The 22,478-nt window shown below is 38.3% G+C and overlaps 1 protein-coding gene across 5 annotated transcripts in view; it reads left to right on the top strand.

Annotated features, from left to right (window-relative positions):
- ATP8A2 (ATPase phospholipid transporting 8A2) overlaps positions 1–22,478 on the top strand; it is a 787,448-nt gene that overhangs the window by 271,576 nt on the left and 493,394 nt on the right. For all 5 annotated transcript variants that reach the window (XM_043998327.1, XM_043998326.1, XM_043998328.1 and 2 more), the window contains exons 23-24: positions 11,436–11,574; positions 22,163–22,227. In XM_043998327.1, the coding sequence (XP_043854262.1) occupies positions 11,436–11,574; positions 22,163–22,227 (204 nt within the window). The remainder of the gene's footprint in view (positions 1–11,435; positions 11,575–22,162; positions 22,228–22,478) is intronic.

Consider the following 22,478-nt stretch of genomic DNA (forward strand, 5'->3'; position numbering starts at 1 on the left):
CCCTTCAAATAATTGGTCTTCGTCTCTCCTTTCTTAGTCCAATTCCTTGAAGAAGCCATCTCCCTTCATTACCCCACTGTTCTATGCTCTTATTCTCTTCTGAACCCTCTTCATTTGGGCTGGTAACCTCATCACTCAACTGCAACACTTCTCTTCAAAGTTATTCATGATCTCCTAATTTATACATCAAATGACATTGCCTCAACTTTCATATTTCTTGATCTCTGCTGAATTGGATGCTGCCAACCCTCATTTCCCCCTGGTTTCCCTGTTTTCTCTGGGTTTTTGTGACACTGCTCTTTTTTGTGGTTCTCTGACTACCTGTATAGATGCTTCCTTTCATTCTTCTTTAATGGATTATTATCCATGCCATACCCTCTAGTTGGGGGTATATCTCAAAACTCTGCCCTGATCCTTCTTTTCTCTCTTTGTTTTCTCATCAGCTCCTATGGGTTTGAATTAGACCTCACAGGTTTAACATGTCTAAAATAGAACACATTATCTCCTCTCTCCCCTCACCAATCCCAACAACTCCATTTCTGCCAAGGGCACCACATCATCTTTTCAGTCACCCAGATTTGCAACCTTGGAGTTATCCTCACTATTAGAATGGAAGTTCCTGGGGTAGCTAGGTGCACAGTGAATAAGGCACTGGCCCTGGATTCAGGAGGACCTGAATTCAAATCTGTCAGACACTTGACACTTACTAGCTGTGTCACCCTGGGCAAGTCACTTAACCCTCATTGCCCCACAAAAAAAAAAGAAAAAAGAAAAAAAACAGGGACTATTTCACTTTTGTCTTTGTCTCTCCAGTGTGTGGCAGAGTGCCTGGAACAAAATAGATGCTTCTTCAATGCTTGTCACTTAGACTGATTTCATACTAGCCAGGCAGAAATCTCAGTGTTAGTGGAGCACCTCATCTGCCTTGATGCTTGGTAATGAAGGTTTATAGCGTTATTCCAGTGATTCAGAGAAGAGTAAGTTGAACTATCTCCTGAGGCAAGTTTCAGGGCTTTAGGTTCCACCTTCACTGTCCAGATTTCATCCTGCTTCTGGCCTGAGATATGCTATCTTTGAAGAACAGATGCCCTCCAATTTCAATCCCCACTATTCTACTGAGATTATTCTTTCTCCTGTGATGATTAAAATCTAATGTGTGTGGGGCAGCTAGGTGGTGCAGTGGATACAGCACCCGGCCCTGGATTCAGGAGGACCCGAGTTCAAATCCAGCCTCAGACACTTGACACTTACTAGCTGTGTGACACTGGGCAAGTCACTTAACCTCAATTGCCTCACCAAAAAACAAAAAACAAAACAATAAAGTGAGGCTTCTTGAGGCTCTCTATCATTTAATACAATTAACAAACTTTGCTTCCAGGAGGACTGTGCTTTCATGGTTCTGGTTTTTCCTTGTCTCTTTGGCTCCTCATTTCTCCCATCCCCTAAATAAAAGTAGCCTCCAGGACTATGTTCTTGGCCCCTTTCTTTTTTGCTGGGTGTTATTGTGCTTCTCTAGCTTCCATTGTCATCTGTGTGGGCAATTCCAAATGTGTACCTTCAGACTTGACCTCTTCCTCTAAACCCCCTGCTCTAGTCTGGAATTTGCTTTTATTTGATATTTGTTTCCACTTAGATGTCTTATTGACACTTCAAAGTCTCCATGCCAAAAACTAGGCTTATCTTCCTTAAAAATCTAATGAATCTTGAGGCAGCTAGGTGGTGCAGTGCATAAAGCACCAGCCTTGGATTCAGGAGGACCTGGGTTTAAATCTGGCCCCAGACACTTGACACTTACTAGCTGTGTGACCCTAGGCAACTCACTTAACCCTCATTACCCCACCCCCACCCCCCCAAAATCTAATGAATCTTCTAACTTCTCCATTTTTGCTGATGGTACCACTAATATTCTTCAAGCCCTCAAGGCTTGAACTTATTTTGTTGTCTTTGCACCACCCTCTCCTTTACCCTTCATATCCAATCAATTGCCAAGCCTTGATTCTTTTTGTAGTATTCCTTGCATTTCCCAGCTTCCTTTCTCATTGGAATCATCCTGTTTGATACTTGTCTGTCCCTTAGTAATTATCTCCTAACTAGGCCTTCCTGCTACCAACCTCTCTCCCCTTTAATCTGTCTTTAACAATGGGGCCCACAAAATCTTCCTGATATTCTTGGTTATTCTCCTTTTCAATAACTGTGAATGGTTCCATACTGCTTACCATAAAGAGAATAAACTGCCAGTCTTGGTGCTTAAGACTCTCCTCAATGTGACTCTAACTTTTTTTTTTTTTGTATATGACTTCATTCTCATTCACTACATTTCTATTCAAACCGGACTACTCATCCTGTCCTTTCCAGTGCCCATGACTTTCAGTTAATTCCCCATTCTTTCTTTTGGTAGATAGAATCTTGCCATCGTCACTTCCCTTAAGTTCCATCTCAGGCATATCATCCATTCATTAGAGACCATAGCCCATTTGAGAGTTATTCTCCTGACTACCATATCACCAGAATCTTCATGTCTATGATTGGCTATAAACTTCAGGTGCCTCTGTGGATAATATAAAGTAGTGTTTTATGGGAGCCCTGGCTTCACAGTATAGTTAGAGTGCTCTTGTCTAAGTACCTTCATGGAACTGCTGGTGGGTGACTGGGAATATTTTCTACTCATGTGCTCTCCAGACCCGTCAAATATGATTTTATTATGAGTAGTATTACTAATTTGATTTGTTTTTCCTCTCACCATTTTATTCCAATGCTAGAATGAAATTTTGATCTTCAGATGAGGGCAGTCCTTCTACTAACACAGATTGCAGCCTTTCCATGGCTTCTTCTCTTGTTCAACTCTTCCCCATTTCTGCACATGAATCTATGTCAAGGGGTTCTATGCAATGGGCTGGGAACCATTTTCTTGCTATCTCATACTTACTCAAATGACTTCCTCTCTTTTCAAATTTTTCAAAGTATTTAGTATGATTTTGGGCTTGCTTTGCACTTTCCATATGTGTACATTGTATATCATCCTCTGTGTAACAAATTGAGTGGTAGTAATGTATGTGTCTCATTTTTTCCATTAGATTATATGCTGCTGAGAAACCAGGGTTGGTTCCATCTCATAATAAAATGTGAGGTAGGACTTTGTGTAAACTTGAACCAGTTTCCCTTATTTTTTATATATCTTCCTTTTACTTTAACTTTCTTAATACTTCCGTGAATATGTGATTTCATTGATGTGGATAGTTGCTCTAATAGTGCAGATGGCAAACTAACCACTCTTTCTTATTCACTCTATTATCCATATCCTTTCCTGAGTACTCCAAAAGAAGCCTACCAGATCTGTGGGGGGAACCTTTCTCTAGGTCTCAAACTTCTTAGAGAACCAATGCAGCATGCTGGTTTTCGGTGTCATCCTTATCTCTTGCTACGTTTTGTTATTGTTCAGTCATTTGAGTTGTGTCCGACTTGTCATGAACCCATTTAGGGTTTTCTAGGTAAAGATCCTGGAGTAGTTTGCCGTTTCCCTCTCCAGCTCATTATACAGATGAGGAAACTGAGGCAAACAGAATTAAGTGACTTGCCCAGGGTCACACAGCTAATAAGTATCTGAGGCCAGATATGAAACCAGGAAAATGAGTCTTCCTGAATACAGGCCCAGTACTCTTACCACTGTACCACCTTGCTGCCCAGATACATGGCTAAGATATCTCCTTTTCCATTCATGCATCTCTTTAATATATTATGTGCTGCTTTGTGCATATACTGTTTATTGTTGGCTATGTACTACTGCTTATTCATGCCCACCACGGGTTTCTCCATTGTTCTTAGGTCATCTGCAGTTTCGATGCTTCTGTTTCATGATTAGAAACCATATAACATCACTGAAAGGATGCTGGAATTAAAAAGAAGCTTGGTTTTTGTTTCATAGAGAAGTTTGGAATTGTTGAAAGCACCATACAACTTTACAATAGCAAATTCTCTTGCTCTCTTTTTGGTTCAGTTCTGGGCCCAGCTCCTTGTCCAGAAATAGTCCCTGTGTAAGATAGTTTTCCAGTTTTGCTTACGCTGGGGAAATCTCACTTTCAAACTGCATTTTTACATTCTGTTACATGAAGGCATGCAAGGCAGTTTTTATTCTTTAGTCCATAATTTTGACATATGTAAGTGAAATATGATATTTAGATGTTTAAGTTAACTTGAGCTTCTATTCACCATATGTCATCTTTTGCCTCTTCCTCATATAAAATATTTCGTTAGAAGTTCATGTATTTTCTAGCATTGAAATAAAATAGCCTTTGCAGACATTTCTCTTTTGTCTTTTTTCCCAAAAGGAACAGAATTTGCCTAAGATAAACATACAGATGGCAAAAGTATATGTTGTATATGATTTCAATGAAAGCATGCTTGTCAAAGCCCTGTGGTATCCTTTTAAAGTTATAAAGTATAACACAGGAAACTGTGGATAAAACACTAACCATCCATTCTAGGGTACATAACATCAGAGACCACAGCCCACTTGAGAGCCATCATCCTGACTGCTATGTCACCCGAATCTTCATTCATATCTGTGATTGACTGTAAACTTCAGTTGCTTCAATAGAAAATATAAAGTTATGGGAGCCCTGGCTTCATAGCGCACTTAGGATGTTTTTATCTAAGCATCATCATGGAACTGCTGGTGGGTGACTGGGAATGTTATCTGCTAACACTATCTCCAGACCTCTCAAATAAGGATTCATTATAATTATGATTATTATTACTAATTTGAAAATTGGTTTCTCCTCTTATCCTATTTATTCCAATGTTGAAATGAAACCATGATCTCTTTCAATAAGGGTACTCCTTGCAGTGATTCAAATTGCAACCCTTCCATGATTTCCTGTCTTGTTTAGCTCTTTTCTAATTCTGCACATAAATCTACCACAAGGGGGTCCACCCAGTATGTTGGAAACCATTCCCTTGATTTTGCATGCTTAGCAATGGAGTACATCATGGGGAGGGAAGGGAATGGAACAAAAGCATTTATGCAGTGCTTCTTTTAATTATTGCCTATTTGTCCAGTATATAGTTTATTTTGTATACATTTGCTTACATTTTGTATCCTATTAGATTGTAAGTTCCTTGAGGGCAGGGATTATCTTTCACCTCTTTTTGTATCCCTAAGGTTTAGCACTGTGTTCAGCACTTAGTAAGTACTTAAGAAAAGTTTGATTGCCAGCCACTAAGCTAATTGTTCTTTTACAAATATTACCTCATTTGACATGTATGACAACCCTGAGAGGTAGGTGCTATTATTATCCTCATTTTATAGTTGAGGAAACTGAGGCAGTGCTGGATTTGAAGCCAGACAAGCTTTGCCACTTACTACCTGTGGGACCTTTGGGCAAAAGTCCTTATGTGTAAAATGGGTTTTTTTCTCTCTCTGTATAACCTTGTTGCTTGATAATTTCATCTAAAAAGATAATAGCGATATTATAATGTAGCAAAGTCCTTAGACTCCTGGAAACATCAATAGACTTTTGGGGGAAAACATGGGCTAATTTATGGACAAATTGCAGCAAATCTAGATGGGGGAAAGACTGGGATGCTTACACGATTTGAAACCATGGTGTATGAAGACCAATTAAAGGAGAAGAGGATGTTTTAGCTTACAGGGAAGATAGTAGCTGTTTTCAAATATTTCCATCTGTTTTAGAGTGATTAGACTTCTATTCTGTGTGTTTCCAGATGGTCAAACTAGAACTAGGAAATGGAAGTGAAAGGAATATAGGTCCTGATTCAGTAGAAGGAATTTACTAACAATTACAGTTGTCTAAAAATGAACCAATGGCATGAGTTCCCCATGACTGGAAGTGTTCAAGTATAGGCTGGATGACCACTTGTTGGAGATTGGTGTTGAAAGGATCATCTACCAGTGGGGAGGAAGGGGAGTATACTAGATGACCTAGAAAGTTCCCATCTAACTGAAGAACTATGAGTCCTTTCTGGTCTGTCAAGGTAAAGTGAGCCATAATAGGCTTGAGGTCTCTTCAGTCTCCTTTGCTAGCTGATCATCCATCCAGTCTATGTATTTTTCCAAAGGTTCTGCCTAGGGCCCCTTTCCCAGCTTCTTTCTTGTTTGGTAATTTCATCAGCTCCTGTGGGTTTAGCTATCATCTCTATGCAGACGTGTTTTTTAAATTAGGCTAAGACTGTGTTTTGTTTTTTTAAATAATTGCTATTGCTATATATCAGTTTTGCTTAAGCATATTTTTATTTTATTAATATTATATACCAGTAAAGGATTGACCATGAGTTTCCCTAGCTTCTCATGATCTCAAGCCACATAGTAGAGAAAGCAGGGAGAGAGCTTTAGCAGGAGAAAAACCCCAAAAGACTCATGCCGCCTCTCAGAAACAGCACATGGTCTTAAGGATACCCAAGGTGTTCACAAGACCTACACTGGTCCTCAGAGGGAAAGCCAGGCCAAGAGCTTGTCCAGAGAGAGAGCGAGGGAGAGAGAGAGAGAGAGAGAGAGAGAGAGAGAGAGAGAGAGAGAGAGAGAGAGAGAGAGCGCCAAGGGTCAGTCAAAAGAGAGCTCCTGGGGTGGCCAAGGGTTTTATCCTCTTTTGATAGAGGCCTGTCATTATACATCAAAACTAATTGGTTGGGGCAGCTAGGTGGTGCAGTGGATAAAGCACTGGCCCTGGATTCTGGAGGACCTGAGTTAAAATCCGACCTAAGACACTTAACACTTACTAGCTGTATGACCCTGGGTAACTCACTTAACCCTCATTGCCTACCAAAAATAAAAAATAAAAACCCAAAACTAATTGGTTAGCATCATTCAGTTCCATTGGTTGATATGACTTGAGGTTGCTCTAAATTAAAATGAACTCTACAGATGACATCCAGGAGAGACCCTCACTCAAGTTCCTTAAGGCAAAGTCCATTATCTATTTGATCCCATCTATCTTTCACTAAGCTATACAAGAGAGTTTATCTCCATTTCTTTTGTTCCCTTGGGTTTGTCCCAGACAAGGAGAACAGGAATTTCTGGCATGGGGAGGAGAAAGTAATGTGGGGTGGAATTTGGGGTCAAATTGATTGTGAGTTGTCCCAAAAGAATTACAAGACTCAGTGATTCAGTCTCCTAAATTTTATTGCAATATTGTGGGTAACCACAGGGAGAGAACCAGAATAGTGGAAAGGTATCTCTCAAATAAGGAAAGGAAAGACAGTTATATTTATAGTATAGATAAATTGGTTATGAGTTTCATTATAATAATCTCCACCTTGGGGAGGTACAGGGGAGGGCCCGTCCTTCTCATTATAATATTCTCCACCTAGGGGTGTTATAAGGGAGGGTTTATCCTAATTTGGAGTTCCTGGGGGTCCTAAGCCAACCCCCGAGGCAGGTACCTTTTCCTGTGGAGGTGTGATTTTGGGGTTTACATGTCATAAGGTGAATCTGGGGACAAATTTGGCCTTTTCTGTGCATATCTTTCTGATTCCCATGGCTAGTTTCAAAATATAATCATTTTTCATTAGAATTTCTATAGGGTGTCTTTTTCCTTTGTTATTTTGACCTGACCCGTTCTGATCCGTTATGGATGTTGAGCACTATGGGTATGAGAACCTAACATAAGTTATCCATTAACTGGGATCTGACTGCCTTTTAGAGCTAATATCTGTATTAGAGCTTGGGTCTTAGGTTTTTCAATTAACCCTTTTTTCACCTCCTACATCATTCCCCCCTTTTCATATACCTTGGGGAAAAAGGACGAAGATCATCTCTTCTGTTACTGCTTCTTGCTGAGTGGGGGCGAAGTAAGGGCCCACAGGGGGGTTTATGAATTGAGAGAGATGTAGGAACTAGTGTTACAAATGTAAGAACCACAACACAAAACACAGATGATTTACAAATAGACCAAGAGGCAACAGGGACCTTAATACAGAATAAATCTAAGAGTTCCATGAAAAACTGGACAAAGCAAACGGTTGTGAACAGTTTCAGCCATCCAGGCACGGCAGCTCAACCTTCAGGAGGTGTCTTGAACCATATAGACTCTACCTCAGTCCAGGACCACATTTGCCAGAGAGTTAAAGCACTCTTCTAATTCCTGTAACCCTAATGCAGTAGAATTAGAAACCTATTCCATTACCAAAGTTAAATTTGTAAGCATAGCTTCATGTTCAAGTTACCCAAGAAAAGGAATAGTAAAGACAGCAGTTTTTCAGACCCACCAAAGAAAATTATCTCACGTTCCTCTTCTGACTCTAGTATAAGAAGAGGCAGTAGCATTTTGACTCTATAATCCAAATAGCACAAGATTTATGGATTTAAGCAGTTGGTAGTTAACACTAAAGACTTGTAATCTCCTCCTCGTTATAGGAAGGGGAAATACCTTCGGGGCACAATAGGGTGCAAGGGGACCAGGGGTAGGGTTGACCAGTGAATGGACCTGGCAGCTAATCTAGCAGCAAGGTCTGCCCTGTGATTCCCTTGTACTATGGAGTTGGTATCTTGGTGCCCTTGGCAGTACATAACAGAGATCTGACTGGGCAGATTTATGATAAAACCTAAAATGCATAACTATGTTTCCTAGTTACCATCCTCCCTCTCATCTGCAATGGGGAGGAATTTCACTTTCTTCTAAACCAAAAAGATACCCAGTTAATTTAACCTTATGATTATACCATGTAAGCATTAGCAGGCAGATGACAAACCTGAATATTAATATACCTTGTTGTTTGGCATATCAAGTGACCACACATTTAAACTGAAAACAGTAAGATCTTACATACTTGCATTATGCTCATTTCTTCTACTGACTACTTGCTCTGATTATAGAAATCTGCTATAAAAGAAAAAGCAGGGACATGATTATAAGGCCAGGATAAAACATCCTTGGCTCTGTTTGATTTCAGGTAAAAGTTCAAGTGACCACCAGTCATACAGTACTAGCCAAATTCAGGGATAGCCAGCTAGGAAACATTTCCTATTCAGTAGGAACACAATGAGCCAAAAGGAGCCTACCTCGGATTGAGTCCGAAATTGTCCTCAGCTTTTTCCCAGATACTTCCACCTGTAAGCAGCACATTCCCTCTTGTGGCATTGATTTGTGGCATTCTCTCCAGTACTTGGATTACTGGCTTAACCACCCAAACAATTATACCTGAATTCAAAACTCAAAACAATATTAATTACTTTCCCAAAAATATTTTATCTTAAATAGCAAACCTCTACTCTCATGAAATTGCAATGAGCAAAAAAAAGATTTACCAGGACACACACATATGCTGCTTGGTTTTTCCTTCCTTCTTTTCAGGTTTAAACTTTATCCTCGTGTAAAGATCAATCATTAGAAATTACTTCTATACAATAAGCAACCTTATAAATCCTCAGCAAAACCATTCCTTGTTACAAGCTCTTTTTCTGGCAAGTTTACAAATTTTAAAAATCTAGAAGGCCTTTTTCTGTTTAATGATTTACCAGCTTCCAATGCTTTCCTCTTAGAGGAAACAACCACTATACCTATTTTTGTTAAAACCATCAATTACTTTTCCAATAATTTTAAAACAGTTATAAATTTAACACAATTTTAACACATATATATCAATTTAAAAATAACTTTAAAACTTTAACAGTACTCTTTGGTTTCTTCCAGAATTCACAAACCTTGAAATGACAGGTGAACACTTAAAGTGGCAGTGTACCTTAAATATACTTCCCCCCTTTTTTTTTTTCAAGATTCCAAATTCTTTGAACAGTCAGTACAAAATGGCACAGTTTTCGTTCTATTTGCTTTTACCAATAATTTAAAATACTCTGGACAGTTTCTTAAGATTTTCTAAACATTCTCTCTCTCACCCACCACTCCTCTCCGGTGTTGCACAGCCAGCCAGCCAGCACCTGAGAAGGAGGGGGGGAATAGAGCAGCAGCGCACATCACGCATGACTAATTTCTTTAAAACTCTTACACATTACAAATAGTTCCTGATTTTTTAACCATTCCACTACAAAATATTTCAAAGTAGCAGCATTTTTTTTCAACCAGCTTTTACAATGTTCATCTAAGGCTATGAATGCTTAGCAAAAAAGTTACATCCCAATTCCAAATTCAAAACTCTTAAGTAGACACACACCTATACAGAAGTCAAAGACTTCCCTTCTCCCACCTTCAGAGCCTGGCCATAGCTCTGAAAGGCTACAGGGGGTACAACCAAAAATTCCCCATAGATTGTACAACACAATTACAACATTTGACAGATATAAATGCAGAAGACAACAAGCAGGCTAGCAGCTGCACACAGACAAGCAAACAAACAGTCATACCTTAAATCTTTCTCTTGCAAATAAGTCCTTTGTTTTTCACCCATTTTCAATTTTTTTTCCCTTTTTCCAAATTTGTAAGGATACACCGGAGGGGTCATACAGAAGGTTTTCTCTCCCTGTCCCTTTAAGGTAGCTTGGGCTAAGACCGTACCTGAGAAAAATCCTACCTCAGACCTTGGGGGCCCACCCAATGTGACTGAGGTTTCTAAGGCAACAGAGGGGAAAACACAATGCATATTCCATCCCAGGGAACCCAAAAGCTGTATGAAGGGGGTTGCTGTGGTCAGACAGTATTGCAATAAAACACCACCCATTTTCTTTTCTAGGTCAGTGCTATCAGACTTGTCCCAATTTTTCAAGATATACCCCAATGGAGAGTCATTAGGGATGCTAGCCTCCTAACCCATCTGTAACCTCCCGGAGGTTACTGACACCGCACCTGTGTCCACGTGGGTGTCCCAAAACAGCAAAGAACCCAATCCAGGGCGTCCCCCAGACTGCTGGGTCTTGCCAACAGGGCAATTCCTTTCTTCCCTTTTCAGGAAAAAAAAGGAAACCCCTCAGGGTAAATCACTTGATCCCGGACCAACAAGAAATACCCACACTCGCTTTGGTGAGCCGGCTGAACTCCCAAAGGAGCAAAAAACCAAACCTGTGTACAGGAGGTTAAAAGCAAATCCCAAACTTACCTTAGCAAGATCTCACCCCTCTGAGTCTGGGACTTGAAGTCACACGGGGCACCAAATAATGTGGGGTGGAATTTGTGGTCAAATTGATTGTGAGTCGTCCCAAAAGAATTACAAGACTCAGTGACTCAGTTTCCTAAGTTTTATTGCAATATTATGGAATAATAGATGGAATACCTCATGAGTTACAATACCAGATGATATCCATTCTATTTGACATGGCTGTTGTGCTTTGGATAGTTTTGATTTTAAAACATTGGTACTCATGAGATCCAAACCATTTGTGTACTGCTAATCAGTGGAATGAATAAATTAGATACTGAAGTAGGAATAAATTTAGACTATGTACCTCCTCAGGATTTTCTATTGTTGATGCTACCTTTGAGTATATTCAGACTTGGAACTGATTAAAAAACTTTTTTTGTTAAAAAATTTAGGATCTCCTGCTCCTTGGAGCTACAGCCATCGAAGATCGGCTTCAAGCAGGTGTTCCAGAAACAATATCAACACTAATGAAAGCAGAAATTAAAATATGGATCCTAACTGGAGATAAGCAGGAAACAGCAATCAACATAGGTAATAGATTTTTGTCTGTTTGTTTGTTTTTTGCAGGGCAGTGAGGGCTAAGTGACTTGTCCGGGGTCACACAATTAGCAAGTGTCAAGTGTCTGAGGCTGGATTTGAACTCAAATTTTCCTGAATCCAGGGCCGGTGCTTTTATCCTTTGCGCCACCTAGCTGCCCTGGTAATAGATTTTTAAAGATGGAATATGTTGAACCTGGTCGTAGTGATAATAAATGTGTTCAGGCATCAAGGAGAGGTCAATGATCTCCTACACTTGTTCCAATCCTAATTGAAAAATGGAGCCCAACAAGCTTCCCCTATCATGAGGCCAGAGAGAGGCCCCATGAAAACAGGAAGTTCTTGGCATTTTGTATGCTATGTATCCCTGTGGTAGTCTGCTGAAGCCTGTGGATGCCTCCTCACGTTGTTGAAGGAAATGCTAAATTTCAGTCAGAGGTAAGTGAAAGTAAAAATGTAGTTTTGTTCTCTTTCAAGTTCATGGAGTCCTTCAAATCAATCCCCAGATTCCTTGAACACCCCCTGGTTAAGAACCCTTGCTCTAACTAAAGGGATGCATCCAAGTGAAAAGATAAGAAGAGAAAAAAGCTTATGTTGTTGTTCTCTTTTTCTAAAGGAAAGGTGAACTAGAAAATCAGTCCTGCTGCTTTTGTTAGCAGCTCAGATGAAAGGTTTAGGTATGGAAGAATTGTATGTGCTAACCAAAATTAGGTTTGAGGATTATCTTTGTAATTTAATTACATGTGATTTTCCTAAAACCATTATTAAGGCATATTAAAGCTTAGTTACACATAATGGTATATAGATATAGCCTATCCAATGTCCTATACATTTTCCTTTAACTTGTTATGTTAAATAAAAAACATTACGGGAACAGTTAGCTCTAAGGGAACAATGATATCCATGGGCAATCAGCCTAACAATGTTATAATGGAGTTCCACAACTTTACAATGGGGTTTGGTTGTATTTTTCTAATGATGTTGCAAAACATTATTGGTAAGGGCAGATTTTTGCTTGATGTGTTTATATATGGATGACTTTAAAATTAATATACTAGTACTTATACATACACAATCGACTGAACCTCTCAGAGTAATCCTTTTCTAACATTAATTATTTGCAGTTATGTCGCTATTGCTCAGAGCACTTGCTCAACTCCTTTGGAGTTAGTTTTGAGGTTTCTTTTGAATAGCTTCAGTGATGACAAATGTCTTTTTTTTTTTGACAAATATCTTTCAAGGAAGTCTGGCTTTTGGAAGCAAATTATTTAGAGTCAAGGAAGGAGAATAAGGTGGAAACTTATTGCAGACTTCTTAAAAAGTAAAGTGACTATAAAGTGAAAAGATTGTGTGTGTGTGTGTGTGTGTGTGTGTGTGTGTGTGAGAGAGAGAGAGAGAGAGAGAGAGAGAGTGAGTGAGTGAGTGAGAGGGAGAAAGTGGTACACTCGACTACCTCTGAAAACCTAGCTATAAAATACACTTTGAATTCTAGAATTCTTGTTGAGTGTCTTGCCAATGAATATCATTGGTTTATGATGGAGACTAAGCAAGACTATGAAGCTGATTCAATACAATCCTATCCCTGTTACTGGAAAAACCACTGAAAGCCCATACTCTGCAGATGTCATGACATCAGCATTGTAAAGAAAGGGCAGGAAGGATGATATTATATGGTATTTGGAGAGGATATATGTGATAAATTTCTGAGAATAACCTAGTACTTCACTGTGTTAGAGGTAAGCTTGGATTCTCAGAGGTTGAGCCCCAGGCTCTAGAAATTCCTAATGAGCAGGAAAGACTTCAAGTCCTGGCTGGGTGATGGATTGTAGATCTGTCAGACAGGCTTTTCCCCTCCTTGGCCTTAGGATTATGAATTTTGCAGCCGTGGCAATTCTTGACCATCTTCTGCTAAATGGTAGAGGGGTCTCAGTCTGTGTCCATGGTGCTATTATGCATACCCACGAAATTACAGACCTTTGACTCCAAAGCCTAGATGGATCCTTCAGTACTTGAAGCCCCTTATTTGGAATAACAAGCCACTGAAGTATGGGGCTGACTGAAATGATCAGTTTATGACACTCAGCTACTTTCTGTGTGGGAATGTTTTGGTAGGGGAAGTGAGTATCACTTATAGGAGCTATTGATTTAGAAAAGGAACTATTCTTTGTGAATTTTAAAATATACTTCAAGGAAACAAAGTCTGAACGTTTTTTTCTTTCTGAAGCACACTAAAATGTGTATATGATCTAGACCTTCCTCCTTTTGTTTCAGATCTTCTCTGCTTTTCTACTCAAAATGTGACTTGTGTTCTTTGTAAACTCAAATTTAGGCACCATGAATTCCCTTGCTGTGGAAATGGTGTTGGATAGTACTGATGTGGTACAGAAGGGGTGGGGAGATAATCTTCTTTCTCCACTGCTCCAAATCCCATCCAAGTAAGCCTTGCTGAGTGTAATACGCCATGCACGCGCGCGCGCGCGCGTGTGTGTGTGTGTGTGTGTGTGTGTGTGTGTGTGTGTGTGTGTGTGAGATTTAAAAATATTTTTTGCCTGAGCCAACCAAAGTCTGGCCAAGTTAGGTATATACATGAGAACTTACTGGCTGCAGCTCAATCTAGATAAGATAAATGTGTTGCTGCTAGGTAAAGGAATTTTTACCAGCTTCCTGAATAAAGCTTTCTTTTATCCTTTATTCTCAAAAGCTTCCAGAATAATTCATTGATATTTCTTGATTCACAAACAGTGGCTTCTCAGATTGTGTCTGTGTTATACTGACTCCTTGTCAAAGAAGGCTCAGTACTAAAGTCTTAATTCTTGCTGCTCACACCTCTCAGATTATATTTAATTGACTAATAAGACTATCTGAAAAGTATGACTGATTCTGAATACCTCCTTGAAAGCTGAAGGCTTTGCCAAAGTAATAATACCTTATCTTACATGTTTTATTCTATCTTTATTTTCTCCCCATTTCCACCTTGCCCCCTACCCTTAGCATACTAGAAGAGATCTGCCAAACGACTCCTGTATTCCTCAGTTTGAATAGTTAAAGAACTGATATCTTTGAGAAAGCATAATCCCTTTTCTTTAGGTACAGCTTTATTTATTTTATAAAAATTCTCATTTGAGCCTTAATAGGTACAGAGTATAGATATTATCCTCATTTTACATGGGAGGAAACTGAGGCTAAAGAGGTAAAGTGATTTAAACTTGGCTGGTTATAGGTAGAGTCAGGAATGGCTTCTGATCAAACATGCCATCAAAGTGTAAAGATTAGCCTTATTTTGTGCCACCACATAATATTAAACCAGGAAAAGGTGCTTAGAAGTCAGTTAGTTAATCTCCTCATTTTACACATGAAAAATCTGAGGCCTATAAAGATGAAGGCGACAGTAAAGTGGTGCAGTGAATAGAGTGTTGGGCCTGAAGTCAGACTCATTGTTCCAAGTTTAAATCTGGCCATAAATACTTATTAGCTATGTGACCCTGGGCAAGTCCCTTAACCCAGTTTGCCTCAGTTCATCTATAAAATGAGCTGGAGAAGGGAATGGAAAACTATTCCAGTATCTTTGCCAAGAAAAGCCCAAATGGGGTCACAGAGTCAACATGACTGAAACAACTGAACAAAAAGGGCAGCTAGGTGAGTCAGCGAATAGAGTTAAGTCTCAGATAGTAACAACAAATGAGGACCATGTTTGATGTCAGTGATCTCAAGCCTATGACAGATTTTTCAAGGCCTATATCTATTACTACCTTCTCCAAAAAATCTACTGATAATTAAACCAATGTTGCTGTCTGCTCTTCATGGACAGACAGCACCGATTGGCCCTACTGTGCATTGGGCACTTGAATATATAACATGTAGCAATACTGTACATGTAGGCTTGTTCTGTTCCATTTTCCTTCCTCCCTCTGCCATATATTTAGCTTATTTCTAACAAGTCAGGGCTGCATGGTGTGTTAGAGAATGAGATGTGATATCTTATGCCATTTACTTTTTCTGTTCTCCATTATACCTAACAGTACTATGTGTAGATTCATGACTCAATATATCTCTGAATTCTTGAAATGATTTTGCCTTCCCAAGAAGGTGGGCTTTTTAACCTTCATCCAGGATGTAGAAAATCCTATTAATTTTCTTTGAAACAAGGTATGCAAAGAAGGAAAAGGGAAGGTACATATTTTGAATGTGCAATTTGGGAAAATTTGAGTCTGTAATTTATGAAAGGCTATCTCAGTTTTTGAGCTTAACATCCAAGATTTTTGATCCCTTTTGTGATTTATTTAGGGTTTGTGGATAGGTGGACTGTATGTATTTTGGGGGGAAATCAAGTACTTGCTAAACATATATATATATATATATGTGTGTGTGTGTGTATGTGTATATATGTATATATATATATATATATATGATTTATGAAACTACTTGAAATTTTTCATCTGAAACCATTATGTTCCAGAACTCAAAAGAAATTAAGACATCATTTAATCCATCCACTCATTTTACAGATGAGGAGACACAGAAATCATAGTGAGTTACTGGCAGAATTGGTATTAGGGTCCCAGCTTTCTGACTTCTAGACCAGAACTGTTTGTGTTATTCCCTGGTGCCTAGTGAAACTAACAACAAACTAGTTCTGTAAAATGGATTAGGTTGCATTTGAAAACTTGCTAATCTTTATAATGTAAGTCTTGCTAGCTTTGGGCTTGCTGGTTTTTAAAAGTCATCTCTACCACTTTAGAATTTATTTTTAATGGAAATGTACATTTTTTTCCTTTTAGTTTATTTGCTGAAATAAAAATGCTGATTTAAATTTAACCTAATTTCAAGGTAATTTGTGGTTTTTGTGAGGCAAACTGATCCATTGAGCCTTACCTAGCAAGGTTTGCATAGATCCTGTGGTTTTTTAGGAATCATGGTCCTGGCATGAAGCCAGAATTTTGGTTTCTGTGCTTGAACTTATGCTAACTAGCCATGTTCCAGGGAGTTGGCAGTTTTCTTTAGCTTAAAAATATGGCATCAGTTAGTCTAAAGTGAAATTTCAGATGTGACCAGCACTGGGATTCATATAATCATGGTTTCTCTTATTGTTGCAGGTAATCTCTGTGGTATGTGTAGGTAGTGATACAAATGGATTGTACAGATTATTTTCTGAGCTTATAATTTTTTTTAGTGGAAGCAGGTCAAGAGAAAAAGTGTTTTAGTGAATATGTAACAGTTTAAAAAAATTGTTTTGAACTGGTTTTTATCCTAAAATCAGTGTATATTTTACAATTTTTCCATCAGTAGTTTTATTTACATTAACTTAATGCTTTTTCCTTCACATATGTGGAGAATATTGAAAGTTTGACCAAAGGAATAAATTAATCAATGGTGGGCTTGCCAAATAGACAACAATAGTATACTCATTGGCCTGGCCTTTTAAAAGGTATCATTGTCATTCCTGGTTTAGTCTGGGCTATGAAATTTATAATATAGTTGGAGTAGATTCTGAGTCTGTGACTTTTCTCCTCTCCCCCCCCCCCCCAAATAAATCAATCACCAACTATAGTCTACCTGTTACCAGTAGAGTGACCTTGGACAAGTCATTTAAATTCCATAGGCCTCAGGTTCCTCATATGTAGAGAGGGGGCTGGACTAGGTGTCCTTAGAAGGCCTTTCCAATTCTAAATCTTTAATCTTATGCAGTGAGCCTTGGATAGTTGTTTATCACAGAAAGAGAATGGGGCGGGGGGCGGGTTAAAGGGAGGTAGGGTAGGAAATAAATAGAAGACACAGGCATTGACCTCAAATTGCTTATGGTCCAGCTGGGGAGATGAAACCTAAACTTGAAACCAAACAGAACAAGACAAAATGTAACTCTGTGTATGTAAATACAGAAGGAGTTCAGAGATGGACAGTCTTATCTCCTTGTGAACTAGACAGGTTAGGGAAGGCTCCGTGTCAGAGGTGCAGTGGGAATTTGGGACCTTAAAGATGGCTGATGCTGTGAGGAAGCATGGAGAGGAAATGGGGGCATTTTAGAAAAAGGGAAGAACTAGAATTATAGGGTGGAATTCTCTTCAGGTCAGTGAACATTGGATTTCCAGTCTCTGAACTTCTTTTGCAAATGTCCCTAGCACCCAGTTATATTTTGTCTTGTTTTCTATGTGAGAGGCACTGTCCTAGAGATACACATAAAAAGTAGATATTTCCTGTCCTCAAGGATCTCATATTCTGTTGGGGGTGGTAGCAAAAACAAAGTATACAAAAATAAGTAAATGCATAATATATAACAGTTAATCAGCAAACATATATCTATCTATCTGCTGTGTGTATATATATATATATATATGTATATATGTGTATATATGTGTGTGTGTGTATATATATATAATACACACACACACACACATACACATATACCTACTGTATACCAGACACTGTACTCTTGGGATACAAATAAAAAGTGAGACAGTCTTGACCTTGAATTGTTTACATTCTGTTGGGGGCATATCATATCTTCCTAATGAGGAAATAAGAGCCTTGGGGGAATTGGGAAAGGCCTTTTGAGTGGGATGGGGCCCATGAACTGAGCCTTGCAAGGAGTAATGGGTAAGCATGACGTGGGTAGGAGTACTTGAAAAGTCATGGGCAAGGAATACATAAGGGAGAGGAAAGTAGAATTTAAGAAAACTTTGGAAGACAGAAAAGTTGCTTATTTAATCTGGGTTTCCCATGAGTACATCTTTTGTGAACCTAGTCTAAATTCAGAATCATAAATCTTGGTGTAGGTAAGATACTCTGGTTGTTGTTTGAAAGAAACTAGCATAGAAGACTTGCTTATAATGGTTTTGTCTTAACGAAGAGTATAATCAAAAGAAAAGCGGAATCAGGGAGTTTCAAAGGGTCAATACATTTGATTTGTGTTGGATGATTCCCAGTGTATTTTCTTTTTCATTAAAAAAAAAAAAAGCCCCATTTCTGAGAACTAGAGTAAAACAAACCGCATGTTACATTTTGGTTTCTTTGAACCTCGATTACACTGAAGTAATATGAAAAACAAACAGTTTTGCAGCCCTGTTAATTTCAGAGGCAGAAAACATAAGCTCCCAAAGGTCTTCTCCCCAGCCACTTTTATGATCCTCTTGTTAGATGGCTAGATTAAAGATCTAGACCTCAATTTACAAGTGTGGATTGACATTTCATACCTGGCTTTGACCCAGGAGCTGATCTCATTTTATCCACAAACATAAGAAATCAACTCCACCAGAATTGGAGCGGACTTAATTTAATTTGCCACATTAGCTAAGCCCAAAGTTACTACACAAAACAGCCTTGCCTTTTGTAATTACATCTGTGCTGTGTGGTGATTTTCTGAGGAAATTAGCTTCATCCTAAACATTTTAGAAAATGCTTTTGCTTGGTCTTAGAGCTTTGATTCACTGCATATTTAAATGTGTGGCAGTTTCTTTGGGGGTGCCCTCCCTCTGACTCTCTGACCAGGAAATACTTAAAACATTTTCTCCAGAATATCTTTGTCCAGGTTCACTTGTCAAATGGCATCTTGCTTGAGTAGGAAGATGTGAAATAAAACAGTGAGCCAGTATTTAAAAATTACTGCTCACTGACTGCTGCAGCTGTTGTTCCAATCAAAAACTAGAAAATCCTTTGGAATTAGTTATACTGAATTTGTAACAGTCTGCTGCTTAAAGCTGCTAGTATCCTCTAGGGGAAGAGTAAGCCCAACAGAGAAGGAAATGATTAAAGTTGCAATATCCCTCCACCCCCTTTTAAATGAAAATAAAATGCACCACCTTCCTTCTGGACCTAATCTAAGGGTTCAGACTTTGGAGGGGGGGAATCAACTTCTGGAATCTGGAAATGGGAAAAAAAAGATATAAATACTTGATACAAAAGGGTACAAATGGCTTGAACTATCTGGCTAGTAGTCATATGCTGTATAACCTGCTTCTTGTTTGTTGCTACTTGCTTGAAATCATAATTATACTTCAAAGGAAGCCACTTATGACAAAATATAAGAAGTGCTTTTTTTGGCTAGATATCAAACTTTTTGAGCATGTGATTTGTCCTTTTCACAAAACTCTTAATATAGATACTTGTGACCTACATATATGATTGGGTTGTTTTGAGCACATTACAACCACGTTGGGATAATAGAACCATAGCTGTATACTTTAAAAATTATCCTGAGATGATTTTTTTTTATCATTGAAGGTATAGTTTAAAAATGTTGGCATTGCTTGCCAGTCAAGTAAAATCTTCAGAAAATGTTTGACATTAAAAAAAAAAATGTAACTTAAGGGGAGGGGAGTGAGAACAAGCATTTATTAAGTACCAGACATTGTTCAAAGCACTTTACAAATATTCTCTCATTTGATCCTCATAACTACCTGGGTAGTAGGTACTGTTATTATCCCCATTTTGCAATTGAGGAGGCTGAGCCAGGCAGAGGTTAAATGATTTGCCCAGGGTCATACAGCTAGTAAGCATCTGAGTCCGCATTTGAATTCAAGTCTTCCTGACTCCAGGTCTATCCATTGAGCTACCTAGCTATCTCACTAGGCAAATTATAAAACCATATAGTATATATAATTTGCTCTTCAATGGCTTCTCTTTTTTCTGACATGGACTTTGGGCACAAACCAAACGTGTACCTGGGCTTTTTAGAAATGACATGTTTAGGGAGTAGAGAATAAAACTTGCTAAGTGTGCTGCTCTGAAAATTTGACCTTTAAGGTGTTTGTAGCAGTGATAGTTAAATGTCAGCTTCAAAGAATTGACCTTTAAATTTAGCTTTTTCAATCACTTGCATTTATATTTATATCATATTATATATTTATTTTGTTTTAATTTATTCAGTATTATACTTATGTATATCCATATTGTCTCTCTTGAGAGTAGATATAATTTTGGATTTGAACTCAGGTACTCCTGACTCCAGGGCTGGTGGTCTATCCACTGCGCCACCTAGCTGCCCCCAGCATAGCATATTCTTAATAAATGTTTGTTTATGATGGATTTATAGAAGCATTTAAAAATGTACACAATGCCTTTCTCCACAATAACTTTTTAAGGTAGGTCAGAGAATTAGTATTATGCCCATTTTACAAATAAGGAAGCTGAAACTGAGAGCATCAGAGCTGGAATTTGAACTTGGTTCTTTTGATTATATAAATAGTGTTCTTTCTGCCACATAATGATGTATGAAGTGGCTGATTATATGAAGGTAGAATGGACATTCATTGGTTAGAACTAGCACTAAAATCTTAAGATTTCTGAAAACTTGTTTAAATATCCAAAGAGATATTGGCTTCTGTGGGTCCATTGTATTAGATTCCTTAGAGTAAATGTAAGGAAAATTCTCTTTTGTTGCTCTTCTTATTTGATAGACCATTTATTTCCTCATATCTATAGAACAATAGGCAAATGAGTTATTTCTCTATGAGGAAGGTTCTTTTATATTGACCCCATGTTCAAGAAGAAGGTGGAGGATGGTGAATACCAGGCACTAAAGTCACTTGTAAAAATATTTGCTCTCAAAGGACATTCAGGAAGGACATTCTTCATTAGTCAAATGGGAAGGTTGCAGTAGATGACCTGTAAGGCCCTTTCTGAGCAGCTAGGTGGTGCATTGGATACTCCTCTTCCTAAATTCAAATCTGGCTTAAGATACTTCCTAGCTGTGTGACCCTGGGCATATTACTTAACCCTGTTTGCCTTAATTTCCTCATCTGTAAAATGAGCTACAGAAGGAAACAGAAAACTACTCAGGTATCTTTACTAAGAAAACCACAGTGGGGTCACGAAGGGTCAGACATGACTAAAATGACTGAACAACAATAACGGGTCTCTTCCATCTCTCAATCAGATAATCCCTGCATGAATCCTTTCTTGTGCCTATACCTGCTAATAATACCCTTCCCCCCAAACTAATTTGTATTTAACTACTGGAGTAGCTACACAAATTATGGTACATGATTGTAATGCAATGTTACTATGTCATAAGAAATGATGGATATGATGAATTTAGAGGAGCATAAAATTACTTAAATGAACTGATTCAAAGTGAAGGAAATAGAACCAGGAAAACAATGTAAACAGTGACTATACCAGTATAAATAGGCACAGCCACCTCAATCCTTAGATAATTGAAACCAAATGTTAGAAAATTATAAAGACCAAGTTTATCTCCATTGAAGATGTGAGAAGATACTTCCCTCTACTCTTTTGAATGTTTGTCTCCATTGAAACTAATGGTGGGTAAGGATAGTAAGCATAAGGGAAAATCCACAGAAATTCTGAAAGTACTTGTTTAAACTGTTAGTAGTGACCTTTTCTCCAGGTACTTATGCTCAAGAAGCAAAAGGGATTGAATTGAGCTTTTTTCTTCCTAACCTATATGAATGAACTAATGAGCCATGAAATGGTTTAAAGTTAGAAGGAAGTTAAAGGAAGAGAGGAGCAAAGGTTCTGGATAATTCAAAAACTAGCCTATCAGCTTATAAAAATCAAGAACTCATCGAAGGAATTAGTGTTTCAAATGTGTAATATTGTTTTTTTTTTAATTTCACTTTCTTAATAGGTTATGCCTGCAGACTGGTGTCACAAAACATGTCTCTCATTTTGCTGAATGAACATTCTTTGGACGTAAGTAAATTTTCCTCATAGGTACATTTAATTGAATATGTCAAATTTTCTTAAACTTTGAGGTTTATCTCCATCTAAATTTCTTATGATGACTCAAATGGGTGGGTGGGTGGGGAAATAAAGGTTAAACATTAATATTTTCCTGTTTATTCATACTAAGATTGGATACCTTACAATCACAAACATCGAAGATCAAAATAAACATAAGGGTTGGCTCTTCTTGATGAGGTTTTGTTTTAATTATTTAAGTA

Source organism: Dromiciops gliroides, chromosome 3, assembly GCF_019393635.1.
Source record: "Dromiciops gliroides isolate mDroGli1 chromosome 3, mDroGli1.pri, whole genome shotgun sequence".
NCBI classification, from domain to species: Eukaryota; Metazoa; Chordata; class Mammalia; order Microbiotheria; family Microbiotheriidae; genus Dromiciops; species Dromiciops gliroides.